The sequence below is a fragment of the Periplaneta americana genome, chromosome 11, assembly GCF_040183065.1.
Source record: "Periplaneta americana isolate PAMFEO1 chromosome 11, P.americana_PAMFEO1_priV1, whole genome shotgun sequence".
In the NCBI taxonomy this organism is placed as follows: Eukaryota; Metazoa; Arthropoda; class Insecta; order Blattodea; family Blattidae; genus Periplaneta; species Periplaneta americana.
In genome coordinates this window covers 57265777-57284394 of record NC_091127.1, presented here as the reverse complement: position 1 = coordinate 57284394, position 18618 = coordinate 57265777, and the positions used below count along the sequence as shown (strand labels likewise).

The 18618-nt window shown below is 35.0% G+C and overlaps 1 protein-coding gene across 1 annotated transcript in view; it reads right to left on the bottom strand.

Moving 5' to 3' along the window:
• LOC138709032 (protein peste-like) overlaps positions 1–18618 on the bottom strand; it is a 78145-nt gene that overhangs the window by 29869 nt on the left and 29658 nt on the right. Inside the window, exons 2-3 of the mRNA XM_069839509.1 lie at positions 11540–11653; positions 5247–5407 (exon numbers count right to left, since the gene is read on the bottom strand). Coding sequence (XP_069695610.1) covers positions 5247–5407; positions 11540–11644 — 266 coding nt within the window. The 5' untranslated portion in view covers positions 11645–11653. The remainder of the gene's footprint in view (positions 1–5246; positions 5408–11539; positions 11654–18618) is intronic.

Below are 18618 nucleotides of genomic sequence, written 5' to 3'. Positions count from 1 at the left end.
TAGCGTCTGAATGAGAAGAAGGTGATAATGCCAGTGATGAGTCCGTGGTCCAACACCGAAAGTTACTCAGCGTTTGCTCATACTGAGTTGAGGGAAAACCCCAGAAAAACCTCAACCAGGTAACTTGACCCGAGAATCAAACCCGGGCATCCTGGTTTCGTGGCTAGACGTGCTAACCGTTACTCCACGGGTGTGGACCTTAAGACAAGATCTTGGAACCTAGAATTAAATTCATTTTGAATTTCAATTAATATTTGCACATAATTTTTTAACATGGCTTCATCACGAGCAGTTTCTATCGTTCGAAAGTAAGCCAAATTACCTTCCCGAAACTGACTTACGAAAAGTGTAAGTTTACGACTGAAATCCCGTTATTTATTCAACATATCAATACTGTGCTGGCCTTTTCCCTGAAGAGAGATATTAAAATTGTTGAATATTAATATCTTTAGTATCTTTATGTCTGGACTCGTAATGACGCATTATGATACGTTTTTTCTATCTTTCAAAATGTTGTGGCAGATAAAGCACCGAGTATTTACTCCAGCAGCTATGAAAAAAATAAGGATTTTCCCATGCAACATTGAAAGAATTTGCCTGATCACTACTGTTCCGTCTTTTAGATTCCTTCATACTGTACTGTAACAGTAGGTAAGCAACGTGAAACAGTTACTGAGAATACACACTCCACTCCACTAGATAGCTGAGTGGTCGTTTCCCCTCTCCTCTATCTATTGCAGGTCTATGTCATTGTGACGTATCTTCCTCTCCGATTCGGCGAGCGGTAAACACAGCTCTCCCGCTCGGAAGGAGCGCGCGCGCTCGTTGAGCGCTGTTTGTGCAGGTATGTACTAGACTATGGTATCACTATGGAGCTGCTGGCCTTTCTTCTCCCTCCTCCTGGTGTCATTATTATAGCTTATCTGTGTTTATAATAAGTTATTTAACGATTCTGTATCAAACGCGAGATTACCTAGGGTCAGTGGGTTTGATAATGAGATAGCTTTATTTTATTTTATATTATTTTAGTAGGTTATTTTACGACGCTTTATCTACACCTTAGGTTATATAGCGTCTGAATGAGATGAAGGTGATAATGCTGGTATAATGAATCCGGGGTCCAACACCGAAAGTTACCCAACATTTGCTCATATTGGGTTGAGGGAAAACCCCAGAAAAAACCTCAACCAGGTAACTTACCCCAACCGGGAATCGAACTCGGGCCAACTGGTTTCGCGGCCAGACGCGCTAACCGTTACTCCACAGGTGTGGACCAATGAGATAGCATTTACAGTTGTGGAAAGAGTAAAAAAATCCACAATGTTACGTGCATGCAATTTACTTTAACCTTAAAAATATTAATACAATTATTTATTGTATGTTTTGCTGTCAATATCTTATCTTATGCTAAGTGAATTACTGTTCGCTAAATTAGCATGATGTGTATGACAATTATAACACAGATTAATGTTTTCGGCAAGTCATTTTGCCATCTTCAGATCAATTAAATATAAATGTAACAATATATATGAACACATTATAGGGATAAAATACAAACGATGTTAAAAATTAAACTACAATTACATGTAAATATAGTCAAAATAATTATTGCTAAATGATAGGTTGTTTCAAATGTAACATTGAAGAAATTAGCTTCAATTAATAGACTGTTGTAACATGTACTATAAACTGTGTATAGCTCGCGCAAGGAACGATTACCGAAAAAACAGTGGTGGCGTTAGTGTATGTAGGCACGCTGAGGGTGCGAGAGGTACGGGCCGATGGAAGTACTGCCTCTTCCAAGATGAACAGATGGGGACATCGCCTGTGGAAATGAAGAGCGTAGCAAAAGAAAAATTCGAAGCGAATTAAATGCGCAACGTTATATTTACGAATAAAATAATGAAACTGCGAGGAGAACGCTTCATCACTACATATTAAAATAAATGCACCTGGAACAAGACACGTATTCACATGCAGTGGAACTGAAACTAAAACCGTAATTTCACTATCACAATGTAAGACTGATTCTATCGATGTCGTTTCTCTTCAGACTGTACTCTTGAATATCATTCAAGTTATCTCGTGACCTTTCCTGTCGCCCGCTCTTCCTGATCGAATTGTTTCGTTCGCATTCCTGTCGTCTGTAATCCCTGCTTGCGAGACCTGTAACTACTGTATTTGCTGGTTTTCTTAACAATGTTTTGTTGGCACTTATATCTAAATTTATTAACAGTGTTTTCCATGAGGAAGGTCGTTGCAAGTTTTATGTTTCAATCGGGCCATTTGTAACTGCAGGTATTCAAATGAAAAGAAATTACTATGATTAATTATTACCGACAATATTAATGAATTTAACGTTTCAAATGTTTGTGTATATACGAAACTTACGTGTAATATTGGAAACTGCGAAGTTATATTGTTGAGTGGTACGGCCAGGCTTACAAAGTGTATGCAAAAGATATTACATCATATGGGGAGGGTTGGGTAAAAGAGTGTGTGGGTGGAGGTTGAAGGTACTGAAATATGCTGGTGAATATAAATAAATTAACACAACGGGTTATGTACGTTTGAAATTTGCTCGTTAAGAAGTGATGTCCCTGAATTCAATTCTTTTGCAATGTAATATTCTTCAGTGGTTTTTCAATTTTAGAACTTACAAACATTAATGATGTCCTAACCGTAGTACAAAATAAGTTTTAAATAATTCCATTGTATTCACTTAAGCGTTATTGCTGTTAAAGATAATACGATGTATTAATTTATACTACGTGTTAATTATGATGACTAAGGAGCGGATTCCTATGTAATTAAATATCCTTTTTGCGTGTGATAAAACACAATTAACAAAGTTAAAAATTCCGAACATAAAGTTTCAAGTTTAAAACCCGAATTTTATTTCACATAAAAACACACATATTCACAAAAAATTATGTAAATACATATTTTCAGGAAATCTATTATAAACACATAAATCTTAGAGTTTTTTAATTAAATAATTTTTACAAGAACTTATAAATATTTAAAATTAAATCAATTATATCACTCAGAAGTACGTTATATATATATATATATATATATATATATATATATATATATATATTTTTTTTTTTTTAAGAATTCTTGGTTGCTTCGTGTTTCTAAGCGCTGTGTGGTGTATCCATTTTCGTAATAGTATCGCCTCAAGTTCTGAGAACTGCTACGCAGCATATCAGGGTTATTATAAGAGAATAAATTAACATGGACAAGGAGGAGAGATCTTGTAACACATAATTAGGAATGTTTATTGTTGCTGAAGAGGATTTCATTCTACGTTTTGTTTGTGAAACAACAGATAGGAGCTCGGGTATAAATATTATTTAATTTAAACAAATTTCTCGCCTCTCGCCCATGCCTATCAAGTAAGGCAACACATCTTGTTGTGATTCCCTGTCATCGGGATTCGTCAATCGATATCCTTCAAGATATACTGAAAGATGGTTACTTAAAAAACAATTTGGCTTTCCTATTAACAAATTAAGCTTTTTGTGGGACACCATAAAAACTCGAAACATCCAAAAACCTGTTGCCTGAAACAGGGAGGTACGTGCCGTGGAAATTAAACTAGACTCGCTATCAGGTTCAGAAGCACAATTACCAAGGGACAAATTCCAGAATGTGTTTGGGAAAAACAGTGGCTATAAAAAAATGTGTAAAGTTGCTTAAGTATTGGAAGATGTGCCTGTAGGTGAAATTGACGGTGTATGGTTTTGTGACATTCCTCTCTTTAAATATGCACGTCTGACGTCCTGTGATGTGGAAAGATCGTTTTCACAGTGTAAGTCGTTGTTCAGATATAATCGGTATGCATTTGTGATGGAGAATTTGGAGATGACCTTTGTTGTTCACTGCAATTCTCGGCCAACTACTAGCACTCAAGTGTGGTTGAAGAGTAGGCCTACCTAGCAACATTTTTTCAAGCTAAGTAAAATATTTTTGTCATATTTAAAAATATATATTTTTTTTTATTTTTAGCAAATATTTTCGTACTTTTTAGCACATAAAAATAAATATATTTAAATTTTTAGCACATAAAAATCCGCTCCCTAATGATGTACTGAAATTTTTAAAGGATAAATATACGAGGTTTATAAAAAACTGACGCAGATTTATAAAAAAAATATAGTAGGCCTAAGTTGTAAAAAATGTATGATTTTTTTAATAATGTTGATTTTATTTTGTTGTTTTTATGTAAATTTTTCTGATCAAAAAGACGTACCACCTCTTAATGTGCGTTCATTTCATTATTGTATTGCCTTCAGCAGTTCTTTTATGAACACCACATTACGATATTCATGAAAATTATTTTTTTCACCTGATATTTACACGAAAGATAAATCTAATTCGAAATTAATTTCAGCTCAAAAATTTAATGAACATCCATTAAATATATCTGTTGAATGCTTAAGGCCCGAAGCGCCCTGTATCCGGCGTCTATGACTTTAGCTATTTCATGCATACCAAAATAAAATGAGCTCTCATAATAAACAACTTCCATTATTGGTGATGTTCAACTCTCGTTTCACGCTTAATCGTTCTCTTACATCAGAAACAATGAAGAAAAACAGTTACTGATTTCTATACTATATTCCATAATGTCCAACAGGCGATGTAAACATTGCCAGCAGACGAAGGGAGAAAGATAATTCTATTCTCAATGGCAAAAGTCACATTTTAAGCTTCTACTGAAAATGGGCGGAGACCGAATGCTTCAGCAATTCAGGCACCACAATTTTTAGTCGCCTTGGCTACGTGGCGTCCGGAATTTGTCCACCCCCGATTTTCACAATAATTTAGATGTATCTAGATACTCCAGTTCTAATCAAAGTTTGGAATTAACAAATGAAAAAGTATACAAACCTGCACAAACTTAAAATAAAACAAATTATGGGTGCGTGCTTTAAGAGTTTCTACTCTAAACAATAATATCAATGACTTAATATTTTGAGTGTTCCAAATGAAAAAAATATTCCTTCTTTCTGATAAAATATAGTTTATTCTTTCCTAATGAAAGTGCTTGCTACCAAATTCTTCTATTGAAGTACAAGTTTCCAACCGCCTAGCTTTGTTTTGTTTTCTTATGTTCACTGAACAGCAGACCTGAACTAAGCAGCGTTGGATGCCATCAAGCTGCACTCCATACGTATCTACACTGTTGCGGGTTGTTTGGAAGCTTTAGGTAACTTAGAACTCTCATTATTACTCACGTTAAGCAGTATGGTCCCAATTCCTCGAACTCTGGCTTGAAATCTTTATCGAAGAACTGGTGAGGATTGGTTAAATTGAACATGAAGGCGTTCATAACTAAACCGAATGGCGGCGCCCTCCAGATCTCAAACAGTGGAGAAGACTGAGACAATGCCAGTTGCTGCAATCAAATAAACGTACCAAAAATGTAAATTAGCTCCATCTTTCATTAATAATATTAATAGTACATTATGCAACGAGCCTATAATGATAGTAATTAAGAAGCGAGTATGGGTGTTTATGAAACGAGCGCTTGCGCTCGTTTCATAATTTTCATACGAGCTTCTTAATTATCATTATCGGCGAGTTTCATACGACTTTTTATGCTCGACCATATTTCTAACTTGAAATTATTCAGATGTATACATTTTATTTGTATCTGACAAGATCGGAAGTGACCTTGTTCTGGGTCGTGAATTGTGAGATGTGCGCAGACGCGAAAGTATTGATTTTTTTCCGAGGAGCAATACTGTCATTAACCTTGATGTAATCCCGTTAAACTTGATATAACTTTGATTATTGAATTCGACATTGAAAAACGAGATGACAAATTGAATTTATTTGAATATTATTTACAATTAACGCTAATTATTATAGTAACAGAACATAACCTTCTGCGCCAGTATTGGATTTCCAGCCTCCGTGACTTTTCGCTAATTCTCTTTCGATTGCATATCCGAGAATAATCGATACTTGCGGTTTTATAACGGTACAAAGCTGACTTGTCATTGGCTGAACACCTGTAAGCTGACTTGTCATTTGCTGAACACCTGTACTTTAATGAGTAGGTGTACTTTAATGACATGCATTAAAGGACTGCTATCACGTGTATAATTACTACATTTCGGCATGGTCGAGCATAAAAGAATTTAAAATGTAAAAATAAATAACTACAGAGCTTCACTAGTATGAAAATACTATTGTCATTCTGTCATACTTTTACTCTATTGAAGAGCTACTACATATTGAGTCCCGATTATGAAAGAGTTAAAGAGAATTTAGTTTCTTCGTACGTAAATTGTGGAATATTTAAGAAAGTTTACCATAATTTTCCTCACAATGCATTTAAAACATACAATTTTTATTAAAGATTCAAATTGCGAAGCTGTGAATAATAATAATAATAATAATAATAATAATAATAATAATAATAATAATAATAACAACAGTAGTAATAGCAGTAGCAGCAATATTATAGTTGGCGCCAGGGATTTCGGCAGATGGATTTTGTTAATGTGAACTCGAGAGCGAGTTCCTCACCGCTGCAAGATCGGTTGTTATCTCTGTCGCAGTGGAATGGGTAGGACATAAGAGTAAACATGCACGCCGAGTATTCTATTGGATCTGGACAGTCACCTTCAAAAACTAAACAAATATTACAGTAGTCTATATGTGTCTTTGGTATTCCCAAGAAACTAGTTCGATTAATTAAAATGTGTCTCAATGAAACTTACAGCAGAGTCCGTATAGGCCAGTTTCTATCTGATGCTTTTCCAATTCGCTGCGGGCTAAAGCAAGGAGATGCACTACCACCTTTACTTTTAAACTTCGCTCTAGAATATGCCATTAGGAAAGTTTAGGATAACGGAGAGGGTTTGGAATTGAACGGGTTACATCAGCTTCTTGTCTATGCGGATGACGTGAATATGTTAGGAAAAACTCCACAAACGATTAGGGAAAAGACGGAAATTTTACTTTAAGCAAATAAAGCGATAGGTTTGGTAGTAAATCCCGAAAAGACAAAGTATATGATTATGTCTTGTGACCAGAATATTGTACGAAATAGAAATATAATGTTACATTTATTTTAGGTATTCTTTGAGTAGGACTGTACCGTGGTGTGTTTCATAATAAGGATAATTGATATGAGCTGCTGTTATGAAAATATGAACGACTCAGAATGTTATCGCATCTCATTCTCACAGCTTACACAAACAATATTGGCTCGCCTACTGGAAATGTCATCGAGGTCATCTGCCAAAATCGGTGCCTCCGACTATAGCATTCATTGAAAACATTTGGGAAAACTTTTTTCTGAGTAAACTATGAACTCTCCACCAATATGGTATTAATCTGCAGGATAATTTCACTTCCATTCTGTACGTTTTAATTTTTGTATCTCCCATAAAGCAGTTTCAACTGTACTGGCGGCGTGAGCCTGTAAAACAGTTTAACCAAGTACTTTCAGAAGTTACCTTAGGCAGCAGCACTATTTTAAGCGAGTCATTTGTTTGGTAATGTGAAAAATATTCTGGAAACTTTTATATTGTGAAACTGTGTTTTCATTTTCACCAGGAAAAATTTGGTATGTACCAAGAAAGTTGGTAAATATGATTGGGAAAGTAATTAATACATTATTTGTCGTATTGATTATATTTTGAAAAACAAAGACTAAACATACTTACAGTAGATGTACAAGAAACTAGGCCATATGCAAATTATTCAGAGGAGAAACTGAACCAATGCTTAGATGACATCAGGAATGGTGTGAAAACAGTGGGGAGCAGCTGCATAGCACCATAAAAAATAACGTCAAAGGCAACCTTAATGCAAAGCCAGGCCGGACAAAAATATTCACAAATGAAGAGAATACATTTGTAAAGGATCTAAAAAACAGATGGCATAATTTGGGTTTCCAATGGACGAACAAAATCTGCGAATGGCAGTTATCTTGACAAAAGAGGTCGCACAGTGACTAATTTCAAGAACAATATGCCTGGTTACGAGCGGGCAAAACTTTTTCTAAAACGTTGCCAGTCTGATTATGCTACAATATTGGAAAGGATTGTGCAACCAGTGATGAAGAGTTTATCAATGAATATAGGCCTAACAACATCTTATGTAACACCTACATAATTTCCATTATGACCTTCAATTTGCGTGTTTCTCTAATAAAATATGTACTGTTCTTTATTAAATTGTCATGCGAGTATCATTTCAGTGCATTTTATCATATCAGTTGGGTAAATACTGCTGACGAAGGATTAGGGAAACAGCTGGAAGTGTGTGAGGCAGGAGCATAGACAAGACTAATGGAGAAAATGCAAGAGAACACATGATAAGAACGAGTGAAGGAATGAAGCGACTACCAGATATTAGTGATTGTGAGGACAATAGATGGGGCTTTGGAGAGATTATAGCGAAGAAGAAGAGTGCTAAAAAGTGAGTGCAAGAAAGTTAGGGGTGGCAAAAGTGTAAGAAAAGGAACAGAGAAGAAAGTGTTAAGTATAAGAAGATAGGGTAAGAGTGTAATAAGATAGACTATCAAACAATGAATACAAGAGAACTAAAGTGAAAAAAAAATCATCTGAACAAATGTGAAGTGGAATGAGAGAGAAATTGCAAGTGTAATTAAGTGAATTATATATGTCAGGTTTTTCAATGTTAGGGGTTGGGAGTAGTATCAGGGGTACTATAACTGTAGGAGTATTATAGAAATAAATATATGGAAAGAGATAATAAAATAGAAAATTTAGGAGTGAAGCGTAGAGAAAGGGATAAATATGTAAATAAACAGAGGATAGAAAAAAATAAGTGATATAAGTGTTGTAAAATAGAGTAAACGGAAAAGTCAGCAAATAATGTAGGAGAAAATAGCGGGAAAACAATGATTAAGAGTACTGTAGGTAGGATTTGAGGGTAGAGAAGAAAATAATTAAATAACGCAAATTATTAAGGAATGAATATGCAATATTTAATAGGTGAGCGAGAAATGGAAGGGAGACAGTCTAGGTAGGAGGGAGAGAATAGAAGAGGATAGAGGGGGAAGGACATATAGCAATTCAGTCATAACAGAACATTAGAAAGTAATCAAGAAATTCTCGGCAAGAATACATGAATAGAAAGGAGTTATATGTATTAAAGGGATGGTGGATCGAAAACAGAAATGTGAAGGTCCACCATAACTGAATTGTAAAGTTGAATGACAAATATATCATATATCATATCAGTTGGGCAAACCAACACTCATTTTGGGGTTACAGTGGCTCAAGACGATCCTAAGGGTACGCACAAGACGGACCCTGGTTGGTAGTTGGTAGCCTGACCGGTTACCTAGTCGAAAGAATGCCCGAACGTTAAGCAATGGAGACGTGCAAGACGAGGCCTGGTCGGTAGGGGTGCTATTCATAGACATTTCGCTAGCCCACGCTACGAGCGTGCTAAACAGGATTCATATCATATCATATATATGATATCATATATCATATCATATATCATATCATATCATATATATCATATCGCTAACACTGCTTTATGAATACGAAAAATGTTAGTTCGCTGATCATCCACCGAAAGTCCGCGCTAAGAATATCTATGAATAAGGCCCTGAAAGTCTACGTTCGGACATTCTTCAGACTAGGTAACCGGTCAGGCTACCAACTACCAACCAGGCTCCGTCTTGCGCGTATCCTAAATACAGTGTAAACTGGAAAATTGGGGCAAAGTTACCCTATGTCAAGGAAACATTGGTCCAATATTAAAGAAATATTAAGCAACATGTTCGCAATGTTTAGGTGACATTATTACTTCATACAGAAGTCCTTCTAAAATGTTTTATTAAAATCAATTAACGAACATCAATTACGAAAAATTTTGGAATGGTAAAATATTAGACCAATGTTACCCCCTTTAACGGCAAGAAGAAACTCGAAAGTAATAGAAAAAACAGACTTTTGTCAAAACAAAATCTAGAAATAGACCAACGACCATTTCATAAGATCGTGTAGCTGAGTCATTTCCTACAGTGCAACCAGTTTAGAGCAACATCCAGCCGCACAGACACTTTCCTTACTCTATACTTCCTTCCATAATGTCTGACAGCGATGTGAACATTACCGGCAGAGGAAGAGAGGAGAGTAATTATCAGTGGCGTAGCGTCAATGTAACCTAAAAAGCTCAGCTTCCCCAGTTAATAATAATTTCATAATAAACTTGCAGTTTATGAACAAAATTATTTATTAATTTTAATAGACTTTATATTTATGCGTTAAATATTGTGATGCGGCAGCTCAAGATGTTTCATGATGCAGCAGTAAACAAGAAGCCTGCACACACCAGCTTCCAAGCAGACTGGTTTCTTACACTCATTCTTCTCTGTAACCCACCCCGCAGATTTTCCATCCCTTTCTAACTAAACTACCCTGGTCACAAGGCTCGCAAGAAGCTAGCTTTTACATTAAAAATCATTTAGTTTTCGAGTTATCCCTTTTGTGAGTTGTGTTCAGTTGAAGTGTTAGTGTGCATTGTGGCTGATATAATAAATAATGAGTGAAATAACAGTTCTTGACACCAATTTACTTGAATTTTTTAGGACAGTTCTATTATCAAGACTGACTTACGAACAAAAGTGTGATTTAAAAAACAAATGACCGACTCCGTTGCTGTCAATGAAGGACACAACCAAAAGACAGACGCGTACTTACGTAATGATAATAACACTATCTATTGACCGTTAATATTGTGATTTCTCTAAGTATGACAGGGAGTGAGCTAATGTTATACGTATACGTGTCTATTTGTTCGAGATACTGTATGTGTAAACAGTGAAATCATATTTTACTAGTACCATTTGAGGTCATGCCTTATTGCTGTTACTTACGAGGTTCTAACCAATCTTCGACTGCTGACTTGACATTGACTATTATTTATTTTAAGACTGTAGTTTTGTAATACGTTTTCTCATATGTACATGAAAGACAACTTGAGTTAGCTTCCCCTGCTCAAAATTTCATGCTACGTCACTGGTAATTGTTATTCAACCAATGGCAGAATAGATCTCATACCACGCTTGTCTTGAAGTTTGACGGAGATAGAATGCTTCAAGCGCCCAATTTCAAGATGAGATCTCTGCCATTGGTTCAATAGCAATTATTATTCTCTCTCTGCCGGCAATGTTTACGTCGCCTGTCAGACATTGAAACGAAGTATAGTCTTATTCCCTAGTTTCAATCAATATCCTGAAATTACACCAGTCATTACTATTGGAATTACCTGTCCATACATCGATAAGCAATCGAGTTCCTAAGCCAAAGATATACGAAATAATATAGCTGTAAATGCGCTTTATAATGTGTCTAAATGTCGTAATATAAACTGCAGTATAAAATTATGATTTTATTAATATTACTGTGAGGATCTGAATCTCAAAAGCTCTCCTAACCTTATGCCACTAATGCAATAAATTTACTTTTGAAGTAAAAGTGTTAGACTGAACATAATTTTAAAACGGTAAAGTCATTTGTCACTTTCTTACCTTCCTCAAAGTGAATTCGAAAATGCTGTTCCAGCTGCAGAGTAAGGCCAGACCTGTGATGGCTAAGGCAGTTCCCAGCCACATTCGAAGGGAACTGCGGTGCATGTTTGTTACCTGTCAATAGAACAGTCGATTTTGTCCTTCAGTTTAAGTGACTATTATATGGATGCGTAGTAAAACTAAGTATAAATATAGAAACAGAACATATTCCTCTTAATAAAGTTTGGATAGAAACTTGATAGGATTAGCTTCAATAGCTTTGATACGTACTGTCCAAATTTCACGAGAAGATCCCTGCGAGGGGAGTATAGGGGGGTAAGTGGAGAGTAAGCCAGTGACTTGGCGTTCTTGAAGGAGCAGGTGGATGGGAGTGGTGTCATTGGCCGGTTGGGACAAACAAGACTCAGTCAGTGGCCGGCCGGTTCAGGTTATAAAAATGAGGGGAAAAAACTCTCATTCCTTGCTCGGATCTTCTCGTGAAATGCGGACTCTACTACGTTACATTTTTTTTTTTTCAAATTATCAAAAAACAAAAAACGCTATATTAAACCCTATTATTTTGTGGCTTTCGGTTTTGATTTTTTTATGGCCAACTTTTAACAAATTTGAGACATTTCGTATCAATATACTGTATTGTGCTTTATTATTTATTTAGATAACCGTTTAGTTTAATTAATACTAATTATTGTGATATGTATAATGCAAGTGAACGTAGGACGAGTGGTATTTTTTTTACAGAAAATATTACAGAACATTTGCATGAATGTTCTTTGGACGCAAAATACAGGGTGGAAGTGAAATAACCACGCAATTTTCAGGGCGAATTCCTCATTTTGTATATAATAAAAAAAGTCTGATACCATATTGGTGGGAAGTTCGTAGTTTTCTCGGAAATATATATATATATATATTTTTTTTTTTTTTTTGCCAAATGTTTAACCCCTCTAATTCCGTAACTGTTGCGAGTAGAATTGTGGTTTTTATATTATGTCGATAGAAAATGTAATAAAGTATTATTTATCCCTTTAGCGTATTTCAATAGAATTGACGGTTTTCGTGTAAATTTTATTTCAAAATCCACACATTTGAATTTAGCGTAAAATGCGAAGAGGTTGCAACGTTGTAGTTGGAGTGGGGGAGAAGTTTATCGTATTGCCTAACAGGCCAGAGTTCGTTTCCCTCCTGCACAAATATTACGAGGAGAACCAGTACAGTGTTTGTGTCTTATCAGTGTTCATACCGATTGTTGACATTCATTGTAGGTGTGTGTCAGGTATCGCAATGCCAAAATTTACGAGCACGGAATATCTCGATACGTATGCTATTAATTTACGGGAAAAAATATGTATTACTCGTAGTTCCTGTGTAGCTCAAAGGCTTTATGCAGAATGATATCCGGAGAGGAATGATCCAAATGCAGATATTTATCGCGGTGTCAGCGTATCCATGATACCGGCAGTTAATACCAGGCTGTCAAAATCGTGGGCTACAGAGGTTAGAGGCGGTGTTTCCAGACGTCTAAAACTTGCAATTTAATTTCCTGATTAACCGTGCGTTTAATCACAAAACGTATTTTACGTTTTTCTATTCGTTTCAATGTACTCTATCGTTCCCTTTAATTTGCGTGGTTATTTCACTTCCACTCTGTATAACCAATGTATTTAATTCTGCGCTTAGAAACAGACAAGTATATTACTTGAAAACACTTATTTTCGTATGCGTATAGGGGCTCTTAATGGGACAGCCGTCTTAAATTAAGGCCACTGTAGTAGAATTTATATTAAATTTACGCGCTTCGTACGTCTCCTCTATGTTTTGTGTCACGTTCTTCTTTATATTCATATTATATTAGACAGGGTGAACCGTAAGTAATGTAATTAATTTCAGGAGGTTAATTTTTTAGATATTTAGAACAAAAAAGTTCGATACAGTTTTGTCGAGTTTTTGCTTCCTTTCCTGAGAAAAAAAGATAGTTTTTTTTAATGAAACTGTTCATAGCGCGTCTTGTGAAAGGCATTCACTCAATTCCGAATATGCTCAGTCAATTTAAGAGAGCACTGTATTATGACAAGTCTTTGAAAGAATTTTAGTTTTGTCATTTAAATATGCAGAAATTTGATTCTAACAAATTTAACATCTTAAAATTCCTTTTCAGAACGAAATATTACATTTACTTATTTACTGGCTTTTAAGGAACCCGGAAGTTCATTGCCGCCCTCACATAAGCCTGCCATTGGTCCCTATCCTGAGCAAGATTAATCCATTATCTATCATCATATCCCACCTCCCTCAAATCCATTTTAATATCTTCCCATCTACGTCTCGGCCTCCCTAAAGTTCTTTTTCCCTCCGGCCTCCCAACTAACACTCTATATGCATGTCTGGATTCGCCAGTATTACATTTAGTCGGATCAAATTTCAACACATTTAAAGGACAAAACTAAAACTCTTTCAATTATTTATTATCATAATACACTGGTCTTTTAAATTGACTTGAGCATATTGGAAATTATGAACAATTACTTTTACAAAACACGCTATATAAGATAATTATCTCGAAAAGAAAACAAATACGAGCAAAAATTGTATTTAACTTTTTTGTTTGAAATATCCCAAACATTAATCACCTGAAATTAATGATATTACTTACAGTTCAAGCTATATAATAGGCTGTAAGGTAAAGGTTTGTAACACTATGATACGAGTAATATTGTGATAGTTATTTTTGAGAATTTATTACAATTTTACTGAGCTAGAGAAGGACCGGTTTTGTGCAGAAACTTGTCAATGAACATTTCCTTAATACGTTGACGCAAAAAACCGATCTTCCTCTCGCTCAATAAAATTGTAATAAATTCTCAAAAATAACTATCACAATATTAGCAACCTGTACTCTATAGTATATCATTACATTGTAATTAATATAAATTTAATAAAATATATTTATGTTTATATTATGACTTTTTAACTGAGGAATTCATTGATAGTCTCTGAAATGTGTTATGAAACAAAGTCATTACCATTGCGATCAGTCACTAAACTTTTTCCGGTAAAATAAATTGAAATATCAATGAACTCGAGAAAAAATCGAAAAATAGAGTTAGAATAAAATCACTATCTCTGTTCATTAAATTATAGAATAAAGGTTAAAGGAGTCAACATATACTCATTAAAGCCGATCTTATCAAGAAATGCTTACGAAACAGCAGCTAAAAGTAACACATTTAAACGAAGCGCTTCGTTACATATTGAGTACGATTAAACATAAGGTCACGACCTATTCCAACAAGATTAATAGAGGAAAAACTGTTCTCACCATAACAGAATTTAATTATCTAAACCAGTGATGAGCAGATTTCTGCACTGCGCAAGTCAAATGGTGTGTATATTTCATGTATTCTAAACCGGTTCTGAGTCGACGCGGTCAGGACGGGTTATGAATTAGAGTATTGTCACAGTCTACTATATACAGTCACGAAGCTTGAGTTTTGAGGGTGCTAGAAACAATAGACTGTGACGGTACTATTTTGCATTGCCTGTAATGAGGCGATATTAGTGATCCTAGTGGTGATCAACTATCTAATGTTTGCATATTTACTACATATTGAGTTTCGCGACTGTATATACTAGACTGTGGTATTGTTTCGATGGAGAAAAGTGAAATAAATCACGCATACAGAGTGTAAGGAGCATAAGTACCATTATTTTAACTAATGATTATTCATGTCATAAGAAAGAAAAAATGTCCTTGCAATTTTTTTTCTAATTGCAATATTCAACTAATTATTAAAGCTTACAATATTAGACGTTTTGCAACGTTGCTGGATGGGGAGAAGGGGGTTTAGAATTACACAGTACAGCTGAAGTGGGTACAGACATATTGGTACGAAACACATGCTCTGTTCTAATGCAGGAGCGGACCATGACAACTGTTTACATAAAACGAGCAGCAAATATAAACTTGCTATCTCATTAATAGAACATTATGGTAAATTTACATTTTATGTAATAATATTGCTCCAATTTTTATTGTACGTCTAAAAAGTAAACAATGGTTTTCTGCACAAAATCATACGAACTTTTTTCTAATGCAACATTTTAATCTCTCGCTCTTCCGTAAAGCAGTATCATTTTTAAACAAATTTCTGGTTGTATGATTTTCGAAACGGGGTAAGAGACTAGTTTGTTATAATCGTTGAGAAACTGGTACAAAAGTTCGTCGATTAGGTAATCTTCGAGGAAAACGTTGACGGTATATTCTTCTTGCCTCACTTTAATTACGACGATTTGCTCCATAAATTAATAACATATGATATTCCTAAACTGTGAATGACATTACAAGTTGTTTATCGAATACCCTGCACTGAACTGCCATCCACTCGGCAGTGGAGCTATGGACCGGGAGCTTGAACTCAGCTGACTAGTACTTACATCTGTGCAGAGTACTGCCTGCTGAACACGTTGCCACGTCTCTCACGCCAGAATATTAACAAATTTAAGCGTGCATTTTTATTTAATTTCACGAAAACTTAATAGAAAACACAAATATTTATTTAAACTCATTAACTCTAGATATACCTACTGACGTATTTATTTCCGTAATTTTACTCACGATATAAGCAGTATAACGCAAATAAAATAAGAAAATATTTCTTTCTGGGAAAACTCAAGTTTTGACCCTATGTCGTATGGACATTTTTTGATCATGTAGACCAGTGGTCGTCAGCACTCGCTGAAATGGGTAAAGGGTAAGCGGAGCAACATGATTTGCCCCGTCGTGCAGCAGAAAGGGGTATAGAGCATACTTGCCAGCAGCCACGAATGCACGCTGGTGCTGGAAGAGACCTACGGGTAAGAGACGCTAGCCCGAGAGTGCACCGAGCTGACGACCGCTGTTGTACACCGTCCCCGATGATTGTGAAAAGAACGGCACTTATACTCCTTACAGCCTGTATAACAAGTAGCTCTAATAAAATTTAAGTAATTAAATTATTTATAATGCAGGCATTTTTATTTAATTTTAAATATCTAAATTGGACCTAAAATTACAGGGCACTTAAAAAAAACACAAAATAAAGACATTCTTTGAAAAATAGTTTAATAAAATAAAAACATTTTTCCTATAAGAAAGATCTCTAATAACGTACAACATTAGGGCATACATTAGTATTAAATAAACTTACTTTATTCAAATTTATCATTACAAACACGTTTCACTTCGACTATTACATACTAACTAATAGGCCTATGGTAAGTTTTACAATGGCACTCTAAATGGAATTTTGTAACAGTAGTAGTAACAAACTTAACACTGTACCTCATTTTCTACCTCCGAACATAAATATTCACTTTCTCCACAAAGTGATTCAACTCAGATTATGAAACAGACTCAATTTTTTTTATATACTTCACTTTTTAAGTGCTGCAATCTATGTTTGTCGATCACAGATTTCAGCGAGACAACTCAATAGAGCCTAGACCTAGAGATAAGGTTAATCTACAGAAGAGAGCATACGAGTGTACACGTCTCTGAATAGATTGGTCTCAGTCCTGTTCCATTTCTTCAAGTAAGGCCCGTAACACACTTGAAGAGTTTTCGCTAGCGAGAAATGTGTTGCGAGAAAGAGGCGAAGAGCCTTCCTCCACACACTTGGCGAGTTCTCGCTATCACAGATCACATCTCGCTATGATCATCTATGCACTGCATTCATGCAGAAAGCATTTTTCTGATTATAGTAATCACTCGTTGGGGGAAATATTATAGGTTATGTATTTACGTTATATTGTCGTTCTTAAATATATAACCTGTAAGTATATTGCCGTACTTTACAAATTACGTACGAACGCTATGTTGAATCTTAGTATTTAGATGATGAGGAAATGGAGTTACATGAACATATTTTGTTAATGAAAGGAAGAAGTAGGCTTAAAATTAAAGCCAGAAATATCTGAAAATCACATTGTATCTTACGAAAATAAGGGCGAGTTTTGGACACTGATTTCGATTTCAATGATCATACGTTTAGGCTCAATGGACCACAGTTTTTTTTTTTTTTTTTTTTTTTTGCCATTCATGATATGATAGATAATTATTTGCTACATTCTGATTAAAATTACGTAAACTGTTAAGACATATAGATATAATATTTCGAATGTTTAATTAATACTATTAAATCTCATCAAAATAAAATATAGCCCTATTTATTTTCAGATAATCTGATAGGTATTTGTCTCCAGATTTCTTCATTAAGTTTCGTGTTTTTATAGTTTTCATCCCATGTATAATATAAATAGGCCTACGGGTGACATCGTACAAGTTCGACAAGTTTCTGACTGCAATTATGAGCCATCTTTCCTCATTTTATTTGATCGCCACCTGTGATATCTTTTTCTACATTCAATCGTCATAAAGAGTATAAATGTCAAACATCTTTGATAAATGTATCAAGAAAATTCGCTGAGTTACAGATTCCAGCGAGAAACTTGCGCGAGGTTTTTGCCTCGAGAGAGAATCTCTTCCAGTATGTGGACGTCCATTTGAATCCATGTTATCAATTTTTTTTTAATTTTCTCGTAACATATTTCTCGCTTGCGAAAACTCTGCAAGTATGTTACGGGCCTAATGAGAGTACAGAGACCGGGACCGGTCTGCATAAGAACTCCCTGTATGTTAAGTTGTATTAGGTTCTTCTGTAAAAAAAGTTCTTAAAGCTATTTCACCGAAATGATCAATCAGATCTAAGTGTTATTTTATAACATAAAAACTGCGTATTCCGCTTCGTTAATAATGAATCTTTTATGTCTAAATGAATTTTAAAATGGCCCTTATTCCACAGGCACATTTACCGAATACCCTTCATAAACTTACTTGAGTCATATTTACAAAGTGGGTTTTATGCTTAAGCCACATCTTCATTTCTTCCATTTCTTCATACAGCCTTTTCATTTTTTTTTTTATTTTAAAGTTTCGTTCACCTAAAATTGTAGTCTGTTGCACATCTCAAAAACGTCATTCCTATTGAATCCAATTGCTTTTTTTTTAATCATTTATAATGTATCAGGTATCGCTACTTCCTATT